Source organism: Rhinopithecus roxellana, chromosome 8, assembly GCF_007565055.1.
Source record: "Rhinopithecus roxellana isolate Shanxi Qingling chromosome 8, ASM756505v1, whole genome shotgun sequence".
NCBI classification, from domain to species: domain Eukaryota; kingdom Metazoa; phylum Chordata; class Mammalia; order Primates; family Cercopithecidae; genus Rhinopithecus; species Rhinopithecus roxellana.
Window position 1 is genome coordinate 47,489,585 of NC_044556.1, and position 23,252 is coordinate 47,512,836.

The window sequence follows — 23,252 nt, forward strand, 5'->3', positions numbered from 1 at the left end:
AAACCATCCATTTCCTGAAAATGTCTATCAGTTCTAAGGGACAGGATTCTCTGACATCAACAATACTTGGTCCCTGTTGTTTACTGACCATAGATAGAGACTTTCCATACCCCTTCTTAGAACTCTGAAAATACAATTTGCGAGTAAGACTTAAGAGTTTCTGTGTCCTAGCTTAAATAAATTCCTGGCTATTTGGCACCAGGTGTCCTGTTATTTTAACAACTTTAAGTTCCTTCTTTCTCATGTCTTTGTAATTTTGTATAATATACTAGTTCATTATGAAAATTGAGATTTAAATCATCTGTGCGAATTTCCCTTGATGTTTGCTGCCTGATTGAAACTACAAATTCCTTTCCACCGAACACTTGCTGTGCACTGGAATCTGGGCACGATGCACTAAGTAGATGCCAAGGAGGTGTCACCCAGTAAATAAATAAGCAGGAGGAGAACTGGCCCCTTGGGAATTTATATTCTGGGTTACATAGGACATGGTTACATGTAGATAAATGCATATAAAGAAAAAGTGAGAAACAAATATAGGCTATGTAGAAGTATATATAATATCATATAGCATTTTAGAACTGAAAAGAGATTTACATATTGTCATTTCCTAGGTGAGGAAAACGAGACCCAGAAAATTTAAATGACTTGTCTAAGGTAGTAGTTACTATCAACAGTGTATTGGATATCTGTTCTCTGAAAAGTGAGGCCTCCAGTATATTATAGAAACAGTCAAAGTCCTTAAGAACTCACTAATTATCTGTGAACACTGAACATTTGCATAAGTAGATAAATAGTAATACAAAGTCCTAGGTACTAAGTACCAGGTGAGGAGTACAGTTATATAGCTATGTAGAAGTTTAAAGGGAATAGATAGGGAAAAATTTTACCTTTATGGTAATCTAGACCTTAGAGGAGAGAGAAATATAGCGGGGAAACATTCAAGGTGGAGGACCAGTGAGCCGAGCTCACCTTGTTTTGGGGGCAGGAACAGTAGTTTGTAGCACAGTGTTTTGCCTAGGAGGGCAATAAGATCAGTAAAGTTAGTAAAGTTAGAGTTAGATAAATTGGAGCGAGACTTGAATCTCAGCCAAAGGAATTTGGTTTTTATACTTACAGTGAAAAATATCTGAGTAGGGAATTGTACTGTATGAATTAGTATTTTAGGACAACTGATGTAGCCTTGTGGTATAAAATAGAAGAAAGGATACCAGTTAGAGGACTGTTGTAATAGTCCAGGAAAAAGACTGTCTACAAGGGTAATGGTAATGTAGAAAGAGGGAGAGATTTGAGTAATTTGAAGAGAGATAAATAGAATTTGGTAATTGATTATCGTGAAAAAGATTAGATAAGAATGATCACACATTTTCAGTCTGGGTAATAGCAATAGGGAGAACTGGGTTTGGTGGGTTTCTGATGCCTCTCCAAAGTGGGGTACCTTGGCAGACAGCTTTGAAAGGTACTGAGTCTGGCTCAGCATTCTCAGTGGATACTGAATTCAGGGTTTAAGTAACTGGTTTATGTTTGCATGCCTAGTAAGTAGTAGGACTTGGTGTGTATAGTCCGTTCTTTTGATGGTTGTTTAGTGCTCTTTCTACTAGATCACATTGCTTGAGAGGAGATGGATCAAGTGGTTAAAAACACAGAACGATGCCTGGAAAACGAAATGGGAAGTTGAAGACCACATTATGGTGAGGTTTAACCACAAACTGTTTCAGTTCCTTATGGGTTTTCCTTATATTTAGACACAAAATGTGTGTACTTATGTCTGTCAGGTTCTTAATGCAACAGTGGCCTGGGTTTCTTAGAGCTATCTTCTGAGATTCAATTCTTCATATTCAAGGGGAAATATTTCTTCAGATTTTGGATTTAACTGCATATTCTCTCTGACTCCCAATTTGAAGATACAATTAGTGTCCCCCCGCCCACTATCCCTGCAAGAAGGTAGGCTTGCTTGAGTTGAAAGCTGTGGGTGAGCCGGGCACGGTGGCTCAAGCCTGTAATCCCAGCACTTTGGGAGGCCGAGACGGGCGGATCACGAGGTCAGGAGATCGAGACCATCCTGGCTAACACGGTAAAACCCCATCTCTACTAAAAAATACAAAAAACTAGCCGGGTGATGTGGCGGGCGCCTGCAGTCCCAGCTACTCCGGAGGCTGAGGCAGGAGAATGGCATGAATCCGGGAGGCGGAGTTTGCAGTGAGCTGAGATCCGGCCACTGCACTCCAGCCTGGGCGACAGAGCCAGACTCCGTCTCAAAAAAAAAAAAAAAAAAAAAAAAAAAAAGCTGTGGGTGAAGTAGCCTCAAAGGCCCATTAGTCTTTTTTTTAGTAAAAGGAAGAGAGCTTTAGACTAAAATCTTTCAGGCTTATTTACGTTGTCAGCAGTTAAAAACAATTTACTGACATAGATCCTATTACCTGAAATGGAGAGTAAATACTATAAATCAATTGAGTATTTTTGCTAATAGGAGATTTTTTTACAGGGTTGAATAGCCTTAGATCTTTTGTATTTGCTTTTAAAATACATAGTCAGGCATATTTAAGATGTGACTCATTCCTACCCCTTTTCTCGTTTTCTTCTTTTGCCAGACTTTTGTTTATGTGATAACAGATACTTGAGGATTGAAAATACCATTTTCTGAATCAGCTAACACTTGTTATGCACCTACCATAAGGGACTGACACTGTTATTTAATTTCGTCTGCCAAGACTAAATATTCTCGGATTTTTTGACTAGGAACTCAGCTGCTTCCTGGAACTGAGCTCCTTGCTCTCACAGACTTAAGCATTTTAAAATGTTTTCTACTAGGTAATGCTCACAAGAAATCCTTGTGCCTGTTCTTAAGCTGCTAACTCCAGAGTAAGCACCACTCATCCTAGGTATGGCCCATGGTGATAGTAGTAAACATCTAATGCTTGGCTTCTTCCATGCTTATCCCATCTTATTCTTTGCCACAGCTCGTCTGTCATAATGTTTGACCTGGCTGGAGAATAAAGGGAAGAAAACTTCACTATTTAGTAGTGAGATCCTAGCCTGAGTTATACTAAAGACTTTATATAACACCTCATTTATACTCATAACAATTCCATAAAATAAATACTCTTATGCCACCTTACAGATTAATTCATTCGAAGTATGTATTAGTGTGATTTAGGCACTGTTTAAGGTCCTGAGGATACTATAGTGAATGTCAGATGAAGTATCTGCTAAGCAATAGAGATGTTAAATAATTTACCCAAGGTCACAAATCAAGAAAGTAACAGGTAGGATTTAGATACAGCTCTAACAGATTCCAAAAGGAATGTCTGCAACCATTGTTACATCATGCCACTGTTTACATATATTGGATGTTCTCTGTGAATATATAAAGGCATAAAAATAGGTGGAACCCCAGTTTTTTGTGTGTGTGTCTTTGTTAAAAATGTTCTTGATGAATCTAAGAAAGAAATGTGTCTTGGTGCTGAAAAGCATACCTGCACAATCATGCTTCTCTTCTCTTCCCCTTGCCTCTCCCTTCTCCCTCTCCACTCACTTGTACCTGGGTATAAACTGGACAGTGTGACCTGCTTTGGCATTTGAATGTGTTTGTGCTTTGAGAACTAGAAGAATGTTGTTTGCTTGTTTTTTTTGGCTTCCTGAAAGTTCGTGCCTACTTGCAGGTTCTTTCTTGTAGCACAATGGTGAGTAATGTGTTGTTAACATTGTAATGTGGTCATGCGAGTTGGAATTTTTTTTGTTTTCCCTCAGTTCTCTCTGATGAGTATGCAGGTAGGGACTCTTGAGTCAAACTTGCCTGCTCAATTCATTCAAGTAGAAAAAGCTTTCTGTATTCAGAGGACTAGAAAAGAGTTTTGAGGTTGGGAACAATACCAAGATCCAATGTCTTTTGCATAGCTGAAATTCAGTTTTGTTAGCATTCTAGGTTTATTCTTTAACTTGTGCTATCTAAGAGAGAACTTGTTTTAGATTATGGCCACTATTATCATGTGCCATACCTGGGATGAGTGGTCTTTACTCTGGAGTTAGCATCTTCAGAACAGGTGCAAGGATTTATTTTGAGCATTACCTAGTAGAAGCTTAAAAAAATTGCTTAAGACTTAGAGCGAGTAGCTGAGCTCCAGTAGGAGTTGAGTTCCAGTTGAGTTCTAAGGATTAATTAGGTGGGATCAAGGTTGCCACTGTTTTTTCTTTCTTTCTTTCTTTTTTTTTTTTTTGAGGTGGAGGTTTGCTTTGTCACCCAGGCTGGAGTGCAGTGGCACGATCTTGGCTCACTGCAACCCCTGCCTCCCAGGTTCAAGTGATTCTCCTGCCTCAGCCTCCCAAGTAGTTGGGATTACAGGCACACACCACCACGCCCGGCTAATTTTTGTATTTTTAGTAGAGACAGGGTTTCACCACTTTGGCCAGGCTGGTCTCTAACTCCTGACCTCAAGTGATCCACTTGCTTCAGCCTTCCCAAAGTGCTGGGATTACAGGTATGAGCCACTGCGCCTGGCCAAGGTTGCCAGTATTAGAACTGTCTGGTATTGGAAAGCTAATCACTTTAGTACTGGGGATCCAGGAGTATCTGGGCATGGTTTGTGAGGTTAGCGAGATAATTTATGTGGATGTATCTAACCCACAAGTAATGCATGGTACTTTAATTAGGTGCACAATAAACGTTAAATCTTCAAAAGGTCCTTGAATGCTAAATGTTGTCAGTTTGTCTTTCTAGAGCAGCTTCTTCATTATTAGTATTCCTTCTGTAGAAGAATATTTATTAAGTGTTTAAGTGTGGGTAAAGCATTTGGGAAAGAGATTGAGGTAAACAAAGATTTATAGTGTCAAATTCTTGCTGAGACTGTAATCTTAACATTTATACATTGAATCAGTTAGACCTAGCATTTAAGGGGATAATTTACGGGGAAATTTTTTCTGTGATTTTTGCATTGCTAGAGTCAGTCCAATGCTTTTTTAATAGAAATAACTTCTTGAATTGAAAATGCTTGCTCTGCAGTTCCAGTTAAATTGGGTTTGATTAGCCAGGCATGGTGGCATTCACCTGTAGTCCTAGCTACTCAGGAAGCTAAGGCAAGAGGATTGCCTGAGCCCAGTAGTTTGAGGTTACAGTGAGCTATGATCGTGCCACTGTGCTCCAGCCTGGCGACAGAGCGAGACTCCATCTTAAAAAAGTTTTTTTTTTTTTTTTTGAGATGGAGTCTCGCTCTGTCGCCAGGCTGGAGCGCAGTGGCGTGATCTCAGCTCAGTGCAACCTCCGCTTCTCGGGTTCAAGCGATTCTCCTGCCTCAGCCTCCCGATTAGCTGGGACTACAGGCGCATGCCACCACGCCCACCTACTTTTTATATTTTTAGTAGAGATGGGGTTTCCACATGTTGGCCAGGATGGTCTCCATCTCTTGACCTCGTGATCCGCCCACCTCAGCCTCCCAAAGTGCTGGGATTACAGGCATGAGCCACTGCGCCCGGCTGGGTTTGGTTTTTGATGTTTGAGATAATTGCCTATGATATTTCCTTTTATCCCTTCTTCATTTTTTTCAGTGAATGAGATAATATATTTGAAAGTATTTTATGAACTGCGAAGTTAGCACTTGTTATCACCACTACCACTACCAATAATAGTGTTAAAATTAATAATGGGATAGGACTCACTCTTAGAAGGGTTGGTTTCTTGGATTAATTTCAAGAAGACTCAGAACACAGTGAGATGTTTACCAGATGGCTTGTGTACTAATTGATACCTTTTGTAGTTTTTGTGGAAAGGAGAAGGAAAAACAGAAACCTTCCCTGAAAACTTGGCCTATGTAATTGTGGTCATTGTGAAGCGTTGCCTATACTACTTGTACCCACTCAGTATAGGGCAAAGAGGTTGAACGGGATTTACACGTTTGACTCTAGAGGCTTAGAGTACATTCTGTTGGAAGCATCTGTCTGCACAGGAAGCAACTCATCCCAGTTCTGGTAAGATCAACCACATTCCTATAATACAGATATTATATAATAGATATTTTTAAATGTATCGATATAGATCAGTATCTGCTAGTTTTCCCAGATTAGTAAGATTAAGGTAACAGTGCCTTTGACCAAAATATTTGGTTAGATATTATCATAAAAAAGCCTTTACAGTCAATTTCTGATGATTGACATTCTTGGAGAGGAACACATGACTTTAATAATCCAAAGGAGCAAATTGTTTAGTAAATTTGTTTAGTAAATTGAAAAAGTCTCTCACCTTTTAAAATTTCCTCTTCATCTTTTTCTGTCTCTTGGTCTGGCACTTAGTAAACTTTTTGTTAAATAAAGGCAGTTGGCTGATATCTATCTTGGGGTTTTCTCTGGAACCAGTCCATTAGATGAACTTTTGGAAAGCAGAGATGATGACTTAATTGGCTGATGCATCCCCTTCGCTTAGCAGCCTGCCTGGCATTAAGAGTGGGTCCTTATTAAGTGCTTTTTGAATGATTGAGTCAGGATGTTAAGATTTTCATCAGGAGAGAATTGCAGTGACCTGGGCACTACTGTACTGATGGTGGGCCTTCCTCAGGGGAAGAGGAAATATTGTCTTCCTACAAATAAACTTGAATAAATGTGAATGTGAGGAAAGTTATTGCTTTGATGCTTTCAGGCTGTATACTTTTTTTTTTTTTGAGACAGAGTCTCACTCTGTTGCCCAGGCTGGAGTACAGTGGTGCGATCTCAGCTCATTGGAACCTCCACCTCCCTAGTTCAAGTGATTCTCCTGCCTCAGCCTCCCTTGTAGCTGGCATTACAGGCACGTGCCGCCATACCTGGCCAAGTTTTGTATTTTTAGTAGAGATGGGGTTTCCCCATGTTGGCCAGACTGGTCTTGAACCCCTGACCTCAGGTAATCCACCCATCTCAGCCTCCCAAAGTGCTGGGATTACAGGCATGAGCCACCATGCCCGGCCAACACTTTTGGCTAAGGAGAAGTAATACAGTATGTTAAACGTTGGTGGTTTATTTCTCTCTTGGTTTTATGTTTTGTCCTGTTCAAAATTTAGCTATAGGCCAGCCCGGTGGCTCACGCCAGCAATGCCAGCACTTTGGGAGACTGAGGCGGGTGGATCACTTGAGGCCAGGAGTTTGAGACCAGCCTGGCCAACATGGCAAAACCCCGTCTCTATGATACAAAAATTAGCCAGGTATGGTGGTGCATGCCTATAATCCCAGCTACTTAGGAGGCTGAGACATGAGAATCGCTTGAACCTGGGAGGCAGAGATTGCAGTGAGCCGAGACTGCACTACTGCACTCCAGCCTGGGTGACAGTGAGACTCTGTCTAAAAAAAAAAAAAATAATAAAAATAAAAAAACCTCAAAAAACAATTTAGATATAGCTATGATTTCTGGATGGTGTATGATAAATAGCATCAAACTATCAGTAGAAGAGAAAAACTATCCTGATGTCACACATAATTTTGTCCTACCCTCTTGCTACAAAATAGTTGTGACATTAGAAGAATACTTACGGCCGGGCGCGGTGGCTCAAGCCTGTAATCCCAGCACTTTGGGAGGCCGAGACGGGCGGATCACGAGGTCAGGAGATCGAGACCATCCTGGCTAACACGGTGAAACCCCGTCTCTACTAAAAATACAAAAACTAGCCGGGCGAGGTGGCGGGCGCCTGTAGTCCCAGCTACTCGGGAGGCTGAGGCAGGAGAATGGCGTAAACCCGGGAGGCGGAGCTTGCAGTGAGCTGAGATCTGGCCACTGCACTCCAGTCTGGGCAACAGAGCGAGACTCCGCCTCAAAAAAAAAAAAAAAAAAAAAAGAGTACTTACAAATTCAGTTATATCTTTAGTAGTGATGAGCAAAACATAAATGATTATTTGGTTTTGGCATGCCTTCATGATTTTCTTTTTTTGAGATGCAGTCTTGCTATGTCGCCAGACTAGAGTGCAGTGGCCGATCTCGGCTCACTGCAACCTCCGTCTCCTGGGTTCAAGTATTTCTCTTGCCTCAGCCTCCTGAGTAGCTGGGACTACAGGTGCGCACCACCACGCCCAGCTAATTTTGTATTTTTAGTAGAGATGGGGTTTCACCGTGTTGGCCAGGATGGTCTTGATCTCTTGACCTCATGATCCGCCTGCCTTGGCCTCCCAGAGTGCTAAGATTACAGGCATGAGCCACCGTGTCCTACCCCATGATTTTCTTTATAGATGATTTCCTTTCCTAAATATGGCTTGCTTAAGTGATTAAATTTCCTAGGTATACATCTTTTTCTTTGGTATGCATCTGCAGGAGTAAGAGATTTACCTGGTGGCTGGGGAAAGGCAGTTTTTGTAAATAAATCCACAAAGTAGATCCCATGGAAAATTGAGGGCTAGTGGTATATGTGAAGTCAAGGAAAGATTACTGGAATGGGAGTAAGCAGATTTATATTCTGTACTCAGTTTTACTGTAGTTAGCTCTTTGAATCTGGACAAGTCACTTAATCTCGCTGTCTTGGTTCTCTGTGTTGTCATCTGTAACGAGGGTGTGGAATAAAAATAATCTCTGATGTTCTAGTTCTAAAAGCTGATGATTCTAAAGTGTCAATCAGGAAAACAGACTGACTTTCTGTACCTCACCACCAGGTTTGTTCTACATAAGACCCAAATGTGAAATATTAATTATATAAATGAAGTATATTTTCCATGTTCCCAGGTAGACGAGAACTATCAGATTGCGTTATATGCTTGTAACTAATTGTATGTGTGTAAATAAATGAGACTTGATTTCTTCTAAAAGAAAAATTATTATTACAAAAGGTACAATCAGTAGAAATGAGAGACCCAAATAGTGCGCAGGATACACTGGGTTAGAGTTTCTGCTTTTTAACACCAACCTGGAAAATGTGTGTGTGTTTGTGGAGTTGGTGGGAGGTGGGGAGGATAGTAGTGGCTAGGAGACAATGTAGAGAATATGGATAGTATTTTAAAAAACAAAATAGTAAGAGTTATTTAGGCTGTGGAGTTTGCACGTCTAAACTGATCTGGTTTTGCTATAAATCCCTAGAAAACTGATATGAGCCCTGCATTCTGAGTCTGAATACATAGGTCCAACCTCTATGCTATCTGGGTATTGTTTAAGCTTTGTAAACTTTTCTTTGCTTTTTTTGTTTTTTGTTTTTTTTGAGACGGAGTTTCGCTCTTGTTGCCCAGGCTGGAGTGCAATGTTGCGATCTCAGCTCACTGCAACCTCCACCTCCCAGGTGCAAGCAATTCTCCTGTCTCAGCCTCCCAAGTAGCTCGGATTACAGACATGCGCCACCATGCCTGGCTAATTTTTTGTATTTCGTAGAGACAGGGTTTCACCATGTTAGGCTGGTCACAAACTCCTGACCTCAGGTGATCCACCTGCCTTGGCCTCCCAAAGTTCTGGGATTACAGGCATGCACCACCGTGCCCGGCCTAAGCTTTGTAAACTTTTCTACGTATATGTGTTTTCCATCAGAAGAGATGGGATTAAAAACCTCAAAAAGTATTTAATTAAAAAAAGTTTATTATGAGATTATATTTATACAAGTGCTTTAAAAACAAAAATTATGACAGAGAAGCTATTAGTGAACAGACAACTGTACATATATAAGTTATTCATACAGACCTATTTATACATCTTGATGGGACAAATTTGAAACTAGTATGTAACACACAAGCCTATTTTAGGTATAGATAACTCTCAATTATCCACATATACGAACTAGCATGAATAGTTTAGAACCACAAATATTTGCTAGGCATCTACTATGTGCTAAGCAATGTGTTAGGCCTGTTTAGAATGTTTTCAAGTATAAAAAAAGGTGCAGACTTCAAGAATCTTATTTCTGTCTTGAATGTATTCTTGTCCTCCATCCTGGTGAGCTTTTACACATCCTTAAAGGCTTGGCTAAAAGTTTAGAAGCTTCTCTAAACTGGTTGCTTCTATATCTCTTCCTACCCCAGTGGGCACTAGTAACATATTTATATTTCTCTCATCAGATCAGAGTGCCTTGAAGGTAGGACTGGGATATCTCCAGGCCCCATGGCAATGCCTGGTAGATGGTAGACCAGCCTGGTAAATTTTGAATGAATGAATGATAGGCAGATTGGAGAGTTAAGATGTGAGTATCAGGAAGGTCAACTAGTATCACAAGACAGTAAATGATAACAGCAGATGCCAGGTAGATGTTTTGAATACTGGGCCTGTAGATCAAATGAGATTTAAGTATGGCCAGGAAAGATGGAACTGTGGAACTTAAAGATGGAGAATTTTAAAAAATGACAATAGTAATAAGAAGTATCCATCTTTTAACTGAGTTATATAATTTTATAAAAGACAAATTTCTCTCCCTCCCCCACCTGCCTCCTTTTTTTTTTTTTTTTTTTTTTTTAAACAGGGTGTCACCCTGTCACCCAGGCCAGAGTGCAGTGGCACTATCATAGCTCACTGCAGTTTTGAATGCCTGGCCTTGAGTGATCCTCTTGGCTTAGCCTCTTGAGTAACTGGGTCTACAGTGGGTCTACAGTGTGTGCCACCATGCCCAGCTAATTTTTGTGGGTTTTTTGTTTGGTTTGTTTTTTGTAGAGATGGGGTCTCACTGGGACTACAGGCGTGTGCCACTGCACCCGGCCCAAATTTCTAATTGTTCTGAGGCTTTTTTTTGGTTTTTTTTTGAGACAGTGTTTCACTCTGTCACCCAGGCTGGAGTTCAGTGGCACGATCTTGGCTCAGTGCAAACTCTGCCTCCCAGGTTCAGGTGATTCTCCTGCCTCAGCCTCCTGAGTAGCTGGGATTACAGGCACCTACCACCACACCTGAGTAATTTTTTTATTTATAGTGGAGACAGGGTTTCACTGTGTTGGCTACGCTGGTCTCAAACTCCTGACCTCAAGTGATCCACCCACCCCGGCCTCCCAAAGTGCTGAGATAACAAGTGTGAGCCACCTTGCCTGGCCTGTTTTGAGGCCTTATAAGAAATTTATTAGTACTTGTATGCTGAGGGAAATTAATTTACCAGAAGAAATTTATGAAGTAGATTAATTTCCTGTGGATAACCAAGAGTGGAACAGTATAGTAATTTGAATTTTTTTCTTTCTTCTATTTCTCCCCTTGAATGGAAATTCTGTAATTTATAGTGAAATGACTAAAGAAAGCAAGAAAGGGAGAGAAGATTGTCAGCTACTGAATGAATGTTTGAGAACTGATTCTAGAGAGATAGTATGTTTTGCTATTAGCCTAGTCTCTTGATTTATAGTGTTTTTTTTCTCTTGTGTCAAAAATTCAGTAATTAGAATCTTTAATAGGTCAAGTAGAACTTTTGTTTTTGCAGATTATTCTTTTAAAAGTTGAATTTGTTGAGAGCCCAAACCTTGACTATCCTTGGCTTTAGTTGAAAGGAAGAAAAAACTCATTGTGTGTTGCAAATAGACATGCTGGTCTGGATCTAAAAAAATAAACACTGACATGATTCTTGTTTCTATTTAAGCTACTATTGTTGTGCCAATATTATAATGACAGACTTTCTGTATGACTCTCCCTGCCCCCATTTTCCCAAAGATTACTTCCCTTCTGCAAGTCTTGCAAATTATTAAATTTCCCAAGTAACCGTAATTTAAGGAACCTTTATCATTAGCACTAAAGAGACAAATGCCAGTTTCCAAGTTCTCTGTTCACTAGTCCCTGATCTTTATATTACCCTTTGGTTGTTAATGAGATTTGTCTGTTGGAGTTTTATATCAAGCCTACTGTTTGTAGGCTTGATATAAAACTAGAAATTCTTGAAAAAATAGTTAAATTTTTTTCTGACACACACACACATACTAGTGGTAGCCCACCAGGGCTAGTTCCTGAGACCTTAATGTTGTGTATCCACAATAGCATATGATAAACAAATTGTTTTGGGAGTGGTTATATGACTGAGTTGAGGTTTTTTGTTTTGTTTTGTTTTGTTTTGTTTTTAACTCCATGTTTGACTTAGGGGGAGAAAGTAGACATTCCCCAAGTATATCCTGCATTAGAGGGAGAAGTATGCAGGGTGAGTAGAAGGATATATAAACATTTCCTTCCAATAATAAAAAAATAGACAATATACATGAGATTAAGAGACTATTACAAAATCTTTGAACCTGGAATGAGTAGAAGTAGTAAGAGGTACAGGTTGGGGAGGTAGGATTGGTAGATGAAGACATTGGGATTCCAGTAAATATGTATGTAATTGCTGTTCCTGGCGATTTGGAATGAATGAGCTATGTAGCTGTGTCTGTACATCTAGGAAGGGACAGTTACTTTTCTTTTGCTGTTATTTTTGAGGGACCATCTGGTGGAAGGTACAACTAAGGGACCCCCTTTAAAATATTTTCTTGAAGGCTTGAGTTGAAAGGCACTGGATTGGAAATGATAGGCTGGGCACTGTGTATGTGTCAAGACTGTGTTTTGGAAATGGTTGTGGGACTGAAGGGTTTGTTTCGGAGGGGTAGAGGAAGCTTTTAAAGGAAATATATAGGGAGGGGGCTGTGTTGGGCACCAGTGGAGTGAGATAGAGTGTATGGGAAGGAATTGGGCAGAAAGAAGGCAACTGACAATTGTAAGCTGCCCTAAAGCTTTACGTATGTTGTTTAATCCTAACAGGAGGGCTGAAATGCATACATTTCCCCCATTTTATACATGAAGAATCTGAGGCCCAAAATGGTTATATTACTTACCTATGATTACACAGCCCTTAAATAGTAGCTCTGGGATTGGAACCAAGATCTGTCAGAATCCACAGCCAGTTCTTTCTTCTGATGTGGAGTTGAGAGGAGTTGAAGCAGTGAGGGTGGACTTCCACATGGTGGACTGCTCGTGTTTTCTTAGTCCTCCTCCCTGGACGAAATGTGGCATTGTGTGTGAGCATATGTTCTCTGGAGTCAGCTGGGCTGGATTGATAAAAATCCTGGGCCTGCCACTTTTACCTGTGTTGCCTTGGGTGTATTACCCAACCTCTGTGAGCTTTAGTATCTTCATCTGTGATGTGGAGTAACAATACAAACTTCTTAAAGTTGTTTGGAAGTTTAAATGAAATAATATCTAAAGCTTTAAAGCATATTACTTTCTTTCTCTTCTTACTTTGAGACTCACCTTGTTACCTCTGGATTGTAACATTTAGTGTTACATAGATCCCTTTAGAGTAGGATTGGTCTGGATTCAGGACTAGATCCACAAATAAAAGAAAAGAGAAAAATAGAGTAAAATTGGTCATATTTTCTAAGAAGGTTATGTTTTGTTTCTTTGACTTAAAGGACCCATATTAACTAAAGACAATCTGCCAAGACGATTATTCATCTCTCCCTCCCACCTAATCAAGAATTATGTGAAAGTTCTAAGTGCCTCTGTCCCTCCTCTTTCTCCCTGTCTGGATTCCTTAGGACTGACATCATAGACATGGAGGAGTCTCTGACTTTTTAAAGTTTTTGACAGTCTTGAATGTTGTGGTTTTCCAGTGAGTTTTGGAAAGAGTTGGAGAGGACTCAAATGCAGCTCTAATGCTTCAGTGGAATCCGGAGATGGGTAGAGTGTGAAAATGTGGAAGCTTTGGGGGATGTTGTAAATGAGAGAATGTAGGGTCAGTAGTTTCTCTGGCATTTTAATAGAGCTTTATTATCCATGATCTTTAATTTTGGGTCATTTTTCTCTGTTACTAAGTAAGTTGGACACTTGGAGTATGCAGACTGATTTTAATATTATTCTGAACTAAACAATGTTTAGGAAGAGAAATTTGTTGCAAAGAAAGTTGTGTAACAATCTTAAACAGATGTCTTTGAGATGAGTTACTGTTTTAGACTTGTCTGTGTACAGCACTGATAGACTATCAACAGTACCGTGTGTGTGTGTGTGTGTGTGTGTGTGTGTGTGTGTGTGTGTTATGGGGTACCATACAAATATACTTCAGTTCGTCTGAACAAAAATTGAGTGCCTGCTAGGTGCTTGGATGCTGGGGAATATTGGATGAACAAGCCAAGATTCCTGCCCTCAAATTGTTCCTGGTTTAGTGGGGAGACAAACATGTGAATAAACACAACTACCATGCAGGGTGATAAACATTATGATAGAAGTAGAGTACAGGGTGCAGTGGGGGCACCAAGAAAGAAGTGGGCAATTTAGGAATTCAGAGAACTTTTGCAAATGAGGTAGTATTTAAGTTAATTTTAAAGAAGAGGTAGGAATTCACCTGCTACACTTAGGAGTTTCTCCAGTTAGAGGGAACAATATGTGCAAAGGGACTGAGATTTGAAGCACATAGTACACTTGGGGAACTCCTAGTACAAGGGAGGGAATGATGGGAGGTAGAAAAGACTGAAGAGTTAGGTAGAGCCAGATCATGAAGGGCCTTGTTTGTGCTGTATAGATTTTTTTTTTTTTTTTTTTCCATAAAGGGTCTCCTGTATCCGTCAGGCTGAGTGCAGTGGTGCCATCATGGCTGACTGCAGCATCACCCTTCTGTGCTCAAGTGATCCTCCCATCTCAGCCTCCTGAGTAGCTGGGACTACAGGCGTGTGCCTCCACACCCAACTAATTAAATTAATTATTTTTTTTGTAGAGATGGGTCCTCGCTGCATTTCCCAGGCTGGTCTTAAACTCCAGGACTCAAGTGATCCTCCCTCCTTGGCATCCCAAAGTGCTAAGATTATAGGCGCAAGCCATCAGGCGTGAGCCACCATGCCCTACCCTGTATAGGAATTTGTTTTTTTGTTTGTTTGTTTATTTTGAGATGGGGTCTCGCTCTGTCACCCAAGCTGGAGTGCAGTGGCGCAATTCTGGCTTACTGCAACCTCCACCTCCCAGGTTCAAGTGATTCTCCTGCTTCAGCCTCCCGAGTAGCTGGGATAAAAGCTGCATGCCACCACGCCTGGCTAACTTTTCTATTTTCAGTAGAGATGGAGTTTCACCATGTTAGCTAGGCTGGTCTTGAACTTTTGACCTCAAGTGATCTGCCCGCCTCGGCCTCCCAAAGTGCTGGGATTACAGGTGTGAGCCACCGCGCCCGGCCCCTATATAGGAATTTGGATCTAGGCTTTAGCGATTGAAAATCCACTGAAGAATTTAGAATAGTGGGATATAATACTATGATACTGGCATTTTAAATTGCTATAGTGGTTGCCTGTGGAGGCCAATCAATTGATGCAGAGAGGTAGAGGAAGGAGTAAGGGAGCTATTTCCTGGGGTCCAGGTTATGAAAACCTGAGATAGAATAAAAGAGCTGAAGCCTATGGAAGGTTTTGCAGGGATTTGAGAGATATTTAAGGTAAAATTAGTAAAACTTAGTGAAAGATTATTTGTGTGGATACGGCAAGAGAGAAGTCCAGGGCGGCTCCCTAACTTGTGACTTGGGTGATGGGGGACTATTTGCTACAATATGGAGTACTGGAAGAGGAATAGTCTGAAAGGATGGGAGCAGAGATGAGAGAATAAGCTCTTGTTTTTATGTTCTGAGTTTTAAGTGCCTGTATGATTCCCAGGTGAGGTGGAAAGAATTTGGGGGTGCAGATACATTTGGAGTCATGAACATGTGGGTGCTTAGGGCTGTGAATGAAGTTTCAATGAGAAGATGGAAGGCCTAAGGCTAGAATGGTGGGTGCACTAAGTTTGGTTCAGGGACAGAAATGGGAGTCCACAAAGATGACCAAGACACAGGGCCAGAGAAGCAGGAAGAGTGGTCAGTAAGTATCAAATGCTACAAAGAGAGCAGAAGTAAGGATGATTGTGATGATCTTATATATAAGCCAGTGCCATTCTCTTTCTGCAGAAGCCTATTTTTGTAGGTTGAGGACAAGGATTTTTGCAGGGAAGAGGAGAGTAACCACCAACAAATAGGAGCAGGGTAGGAAATATAAAGGAACCCCTCTTGCTTTGCTTTGTAATTTTTTTTTTTTTCTTTTTCTGTGAAGTAGGAGGCAAGGTCATTTGCCAGGAGTAAGGGGAGGTGATATGGATTGGGTGGGAGGCTCAAGGAGCATGGTGAAGGTATGGGATAGTAGCTCAGAAGATTGATTGAGGTACTAAGGTTAAGCAAAAGATAGCAGTGTTTCAATAAAAGGAAGGTGACTGAATAACATGTTAGTAGTCATATTGCTCTGCAAGGTTAGCAGGGAAGTTAGAATGTGGGATCCATCCAAGTTGGACAGATGAAATGGATAAGGGAATTAAATTTTCACAGGAAAGTAAATTAGGTGATCAATTATTGCTTTTACTTTGTTAGACGAGAAGAGATAAAGTGGAATCTATCCATTTTTCTCAACCTTCACTGCTTTTATCCTGGTTTAGCTCTATTTTGCAAGAATTTTCTAATCAATTCTCTCCGTAAATCCACTGTGCTTCTTCCAAACTCTTCTCATTGTAACCAGGGTGATCTTTTAACAATTCAAATCTGATTATGTTCTATCTGTGCATGCAACCCTTTGGTGGCTTCTCATTATGTTTAAGATAAGATCTCAAATCTTTAACAGGGTCCACTAGGCCCTCTCTTCATCCTTCTGTAGCACCATTCTCATCTTTATGCTTCTTCCTGCCACAGAACTTTAATGTTTTCTCTGCTTGGAGCATTCTTCCTTTCCCAATTTGTCTCTCCAATTGCTGCTTAATCTTAATTAATCTTAATTCGTACATGAAACATAATTTCCTTGGGGAAGCTTTTCCTGACTGCCTATAGGAGATAATACTCCCTTCTCTAACATTTCTTAATTATAATTATAATTGTTTGTGAAAATATTTGAAAAGATTATGAAAGGCAGAAACGTTAGATGAATTGTGCAGGTGGATGTTGAAATTGCTTAGGAAGATGGTAGGATTTTGTGGGTTTTTTCCTCCATGCTGGAAGCTTTTGAGGATAGGGATTGTGTCTAGTTCACTGTTGTGTTTTTAGTCCTGAGCATAGTGCCTCACACAGAGGCACGCCAAATACTTTTGTTGAATTAATGAATAAGGTGGTTAAGAGACTGGATGTCTTAGCAGGCAGGTTTAAAAGTAGAGAGAAGGCTGGGCATGGTGGCTCATGCCTGTAATCCCAGCACTTTGGGAGGCCAAGGTGGGTGGATCACGAGGTCAGGAGATCGAGACCATCCTGGCTAACACGGTGAAACCCCGTCTCTACTAAAAATACAAAAAAATTAGCTGGATGTGGTGGTGGGCGCCTGTAGTCCCAGCTTCCCAGCTACTCGGGAGGTTGAGGCAGGGGAATGGCGTGAACCCGGGAGGCAGAGCTTGCAGTGAGCTGAGATTGTGCCACTGCACTCCAGCCTGGGTGACAGAGCGAGACTCCGTCTCAAAAAAAAAAAAAAAAAAAAAAAGTAGAGAGGAAAAGCTGTAAGGAGATGAGGTTGTGGCCAGAGTAAAATGTTTGAGTTTAAGATTTAGAGGTGGAATGGTTTCAGGAAATGGCAGGGTCCAGGTTTGAGTTGTTGTTGCGGAGATGGTCTTAGTATTAGAAGAGGTGAAATTCTAAGGCAGCAATGTTAGGTGAGTAATGCAGATGGCTACTGAAATTGCTCAGGAAGATAGTAGGATTTAAAGTTATTAAAGTGCCTTTGGTCCCAGCTACTTAGGAGACTGAGGTGGGAGGATTGCTTAAGCCTGGGGGCTGGAGGTTGCAGTGAGCCGAGATCAAACCCCTGCACTCCAGCCTGGGTGACAGAGCTAGACCTTGTCTCTAAATAAATAAATAAAGTTATGTAAGGCAGGTGTTTAAGTCTTTGATAAATACGAGAGATAGGTACAACCTTTTCCTATGGTGAACAAATTAAATGGGTAAGAATCAGGGCAGTTCCAGGAATCAGTAATGCGTGCCCTAGTGTGGTACAGTGAAAGAGCATGGGTTCAGACTATCTAGGTTCAGACTTTGGGCCACCTACCTGACTTTTGAAGTCTTTTTTGTTTCTCTGTTTATAAATTGGGAATGAGACCTGCTGCAAGAGTTTTGTCATTAATGAGTAAGAGTGTTTTTTTTTTTTTAATTTACATTTTTTTTTTTTGAGATGGAGTCTCACTCTGTCGCCCAGGCTGGAGTGCAGTGGCAGGATCTCAGCTCACTGCAAGCTCCACCTCCTGGGTTCCCGCCATTCTCCTGCCTCAGCCTCCCAAGTAACTGGGACTACAGGCGCCCGCCACCACACCTGGCTAATTTTTGTATTTTTAGTAGAGATGGGGTTTCACCGTGTTAGCCAGGATGGTCTCGATCTCCTGACCTCGTGATCCACCCACCTTGGCCTCCCAAAGTGCTGGGATTACAGTCGTGAGCCACCGTGCCCGGCCGAGTAAGAGTGTTTTTAGAAGTGCTTAACTAATATTAACTTGTTAGTTTTTAATCTTCACTGCTGTCATTACTTCAAGATGATGTGGAAGTGGAAGTAGGGGTGAGAGGCAAAGACAGCAGAAGCGAATTTTGAACAAGATAATTTATTCAGCCTGTTAAGTTTATGGAATGAGGTCAGCACAAATATTTATGAATGAATATAGATACAAGCAAGTAATGATATAAGACAGGATTTTGTAAAATAAAGGCCACTGTTTGGCCCATAACAACATCATGATGTTGATCTACAACAAATGTTTATGTAAAGAAATGCTTTGTCTAATAATTTTGCGTGAAAATTCCATCATCCTTGGGAAGTAGGTTTTATTGTCCTGGAGAAAAGAATCAAGACCGGTATGTGAAAGTTATAGTTGGGGTGTGAGGCTGGTGATAGCTTTTGTTTTCGTTTAGAAAAGCATTTTCTAACAGTTAAAACTATCCATTAATAAAGTAGACATTATAGCAGAGTAATGAGGTCCCTGTCAGACCTTGTATTCAAGTGGAGATTATGTGATTTATGTCAGAGATGTAACAGAAGGATTCTTGCATGGGGGCAGGTATTTGGATTAAGTAATTGCTAAAGGCCCTTTCAGTTGGAAGATGTTGATGCCAGGTGAGAGCTGTCTTTACACCATTCAGTTAACAAATAGTTGAAAACCTCTGTTTTATTTGAAAGGTTGAAAGCCACTGGTTTTCTTCTTCTCCCCCTCCCCCTTCCCCTTCCTCCTTCTCCTTTCCCCTCCTCCCCCTTCCTCCTTCTCCTCTTCCTTCTTCCTGAGACAGAGCCAAAAACTGTGTTTGTTTTTTTTTTTTTTTTTTTTTTTTGAAACAGGGTCTCACTCTGTCACCCAGGCTGAAGAGTAGGGGCATGATTGTCGCACACTATATAGCCTTGACCTCCCAGGCTCAAGCAATCCTCCCACCTCAGCCACTCGAGTAGTTAGGACTATAGGCACACACGACCATGCTTAGCTAGTTTAAAAAAGGTTTTTAGAGACAGGGTCCCACTATGTTGTCCAGGCTGGTCTCAAACTCCTGGGCTCAAGTGATCTTCCTGCCTCAGCCTCTCAAAAAGTGCTGGGATTACAGGTATGAGCCACTGTGCCCAGCCTGAATTTTTTTTTTTTTTTTTTTTTTTTGAGACAAAGTCTTGCTCTGTTGCCCGGGCTGGAGTGCAGTGGTGCTATCTCAGCTCACTGCATCTCCGCCTTCCTGGTTCAAGTGATCCTTCTGCCTCAGCCTCCCTAGTAGCTGGGACTAGCCACCACGCCCAGCAGATTTTTGTATTTTTAGTAGAGATAGGGTTTCACCATGTTGGCCACGCTGGTTTCAAACTCCTGATCTCAAGTGATCCACCCTCCTTGGCCTCCCAAAGTGCTGGAATTACAGGCATGAGCCACCGTGCCTGGCCCAAACACTGTGTTTTAATCATTGGTTTGATATCTCCATTTGGAATTTGAAAAGCTTAAGCAAGGTATTAGTGGTGATGTAACAAAAGCTGTTGTTCTCACCTGTTGGGTGGGTTTAGGTCAGGGTCCACAGCATGCACCTGGAGACATCAAATGTAAGAATGTGCTGTTAAGAAGTTTGGCTTCAAATTTTTGCTAAAGAGCAAGGCATTCTAGATAATGTTGAGCCTCTAAATTACTTTGTTAAAATAGGTTTTTTTAAAGAATAGCCTGTGTGCTATGTTGACATGTGAGGTCTATGATGCCATAACACTGGTTTTCATTCACTTCTCTCACTCAGAAGACTGGCTGTGAAATTGCCTACATGCCTATGGCTTAGTCAACTCTTCCTTTTTGCTGAGCACGTGTTTGTGATTACTATTTTGTGTACTTATTGTATATTTCTCACATTCTTTCAGAAGTTATTAAAATGGCTTTATAGTTGCGTTGCTATTTTTTTAGAGAGAAGATTGAAATTTATTTTGCAGCTATACACTTGGTTTTGGATTATTCATGTGTATAAATTATTTGAGCTAGTACCTCTTCCTGTGACCTAAAGCTGTGGCTAAAATGGGTTTGGAGAAGAAATTCTTGCCTGTATTGGGGGATGGGAGGAGGATTTATTCATCTATTAATTCTGAATTTAATTCCTAATTCCTGAAGGTAAGGGACTGATTTACTTTATAACTTGACATTCTGAATTTGAGGTATCTTAGACCAAAAATTCTTTATGTATTAGTAATTCTTTCTGATAATTATGATATTGAAACTCAGGTAAATTTAAAATTGACAATATCTAGAATGATAGTCAAAGATCATAGATCATGAGGCTGTAGTGAACTGAAGAAGTTTACTTTTTAAACCTTGAAAGCATCTTAGGAGTCATCTAATCCAAGTCTAGATTATAGAAGAGACAACTGAAACCCTGTAAGTAATCTGACCAAAGTCACCTAGTTAATACATATAGGTGTATGTAGGTAAACTCATATAGTGTGAGGGCAGTAAGAGTAGTGACAGCATGGTTGATGTCCCTTTAGAAAGGAGAGTTTTTAAAACTTAGAACTAGAAGTGTGATAAGAAGTGCCCTAGAATTTCTGATCTGCTAAGCTTCAAATTGGTTGGTTTGTTGGTAGCTGATGTGGAAGTTGGCTTAGTCATTGAATCATTTAAAAATTCTTCAGGCATTTGACTACCTACTATATTATAGATGCTACACTAGATCTTGGTGTTACAAAAATGAAGAAATTGTGTCCCTGCACTCACGGATCTCTCGTACTACTAGAACAGGACAAGAGAGAATAATTTCTATTTTGCCATCTCTCTGTCTCAAAAAAAAAAAAAAAAATCCAGTGTTAGCAAGTTTGTGACCTACTGGTTTTATAACCCACAAATCTTGTTTGTTTATTTGCCTTGTCACTTATTGCCTTCAACAGTTATACTTTGACCTTTCCCAAAAGGCAGGGGATTGGTGGGTAGGATTGGTGGGTATGGTAAGGAAAGTGTACCTGGCAACTTAATGAATGAGTCTTCTATAGAAAACTGTAAACTTGGCAGAATTTGGTCAGAGATTGTTCTTCACTCTTATTGCTTCCCTCTGACTTTTAACCTCTGAGGAATGTTGGATTGGTGCCAGTTGTCAGGTCAGGGACGTAGTTTCTGCCAAAGTCTGAAAGAAGAGATCTTTTTCAGTTGAACTTATTTGGCAGTCATTTGTCATGTGTGGAGAAAGACGTGTTTGGAGTAGATGTGTTTCCTGGGTTCATGAGGTTAATGGACAGAGATTGACTCTTGTTATGAACCTTTCAGGTCCCTACTCTGTTTTGTGGAGTAACTTATATTTAATTTAATTTAATTTTTTGAGATGGAGAGTCACTCTTTTGACCAGGCTGGAATGAAGTGGCGTGATCTCGGCTCAATGCAACGTCCGCCCCACGCGGGTTCAAGTGATTCTGTTGCCTCAGCCTCCCGAGTAGCTGGGATTACAGGTGCCTGCCACCATACCTGGCTAATTTTTGTAATTTTAGTAGAGATGGGGTTTCCCCATGTTGGCCAGACTGATCTCAACCTTCTGACCTCAGGTGATACACCTGCCTCAGCCTCCCAAAGTGCTGAGATTAAAGGCGTGAGCCACTGCACCCGGCCTAATATTGTATTTTGAGTAGTTTTAAGCTATCAGTTTACTCCTCTGCTAGCATCAAAACACTAGTCAACTCTGAAATTATCCAGTGTATAGTAATTGTTCATTCACTCAACAAATATTTATTGAGGGCCAGTGTGTCTAGCACTGTGCCAAGTGATACATGCAGGGGATACATTAGTGAAGGAGACATACAAGTTTCCTGCTTTCAAGAAACATATATTAGAGGAGATGGCTAGACAGCAACTAATTAAAATAATTTGAGAGTATTCAAGTGCCAGGAAGGAAATAAACAAAGCTGCCATGTTAGAGACTATTGCAGGTGCGGAGTTCTTCAGGATGGTAGCCTGTTGCTTCCTTCTTTAGTTTGGATAAGCAAACTCATGGTAGAAACGCAGTACTCAGGAAAAGTACAGGAAAAGCATTTTTCAGGGTGGTATTACAGGTTACTGGTTAATGTAAATGTTGAGATATTAATGTTAATGAAGAGTTAGGAAATAAAATGTTACTCTTCATAATTTTAAAGTGCTGTATTTTAACATTCAACTGAAATGAATGAGCTAGGATAGTTTCACCATTTGGTTAGGAAGGTGCTGACATGGGGCTGTGATTATCCTGTTCCAGTGTAATTTGAGCCTTATGTATTTATTTATTCCTCAGGTGGAGGCCTGAATTTTGATCTATGTTCTACCTACATCCAGCTGGCTGAAAGTACTTGATGATCACATGACCCTGGACATGGATGCTGTTCTGTCGGATTTTGTCCGTTCCACAGGAGCAGAGCCAGGGCTAGCGCGAGATCTCCTAGAAGGTGAGGAGTTGTAGGGGAGAATGAGAAAAGAGAAAGTAAAATGTAGTATGTATCATTAGGATGATTTGGAACATTTAAGGTGATCAGGAAGATACTTTGTGTATGGTAGGCCCTACAGTTAATTCTAATGATATACTTTGTGTGTAACCCATCATAATTTGAAATTTTACAATCCCTTTTTCACCTTGAACTTCCTGGGTTAGTTTTTTCCACTGTCAGTTTATGCTCAGGCAGTGCAAGTGAAATTTTATATTAGTTCATTACAAATATAATTTTATTTTATTTTCATTAATTTATTTATTTTTGAGACAGAGTCTCGCTCTATTGCCCAGGCTGGAGAGCACTGGCACGATCTTGGCTCACTGCAATCTGTGCCTCCCAGGTTCAATCAATTCTCCTGCCTCAGACTCCCGAGTAACTGGGATTACAGGTGCCTGCCACCACACTCTGCTAATTTTTGTATTTTTTAGTAGAGATGAGGTTTCACCTGTTGGCCAGACCGGTCTTGAACTCCTTACCTCAGGTAATCTGCCTGCCTCAGCCTCCCAAAGTGC

At 40.7% G+C, this 23,252-nt stretch overlaps 1 protein-coding gene across 3 annotated transcripts in view; it reads left to right on the forward strand.

Annotated features, from left to right (window-relative positions):
- The window catches only part of OTUD7B (OTU deubiquitinase 7B), a 72,861-nt gene that overhangs the window by 13,107 nt on the left and 36,502 nt on the right, over positions 1-23,252 (forward strand). For 2 of the 3 annotated variants that reach the window (XM_010387285.2, XM_010387286.2), the window contains exon 2: positions 22,548-22,698. In XM_010387285.2, coding sequence (XP_010385587.1) covers positions 22,614-22,698 — 85 coding nt within the window. In that variant the 5' untranslated portion in view covers positions 22,548-22,613. Of the gene's footprint in view, positions 1-1,601; positions 1,692-22,547; positions 22,699-23,252 lie in introns of all 3 variants that reach the window. The other variant, XM_030936629.1, reaches the window with a different exon arrangement.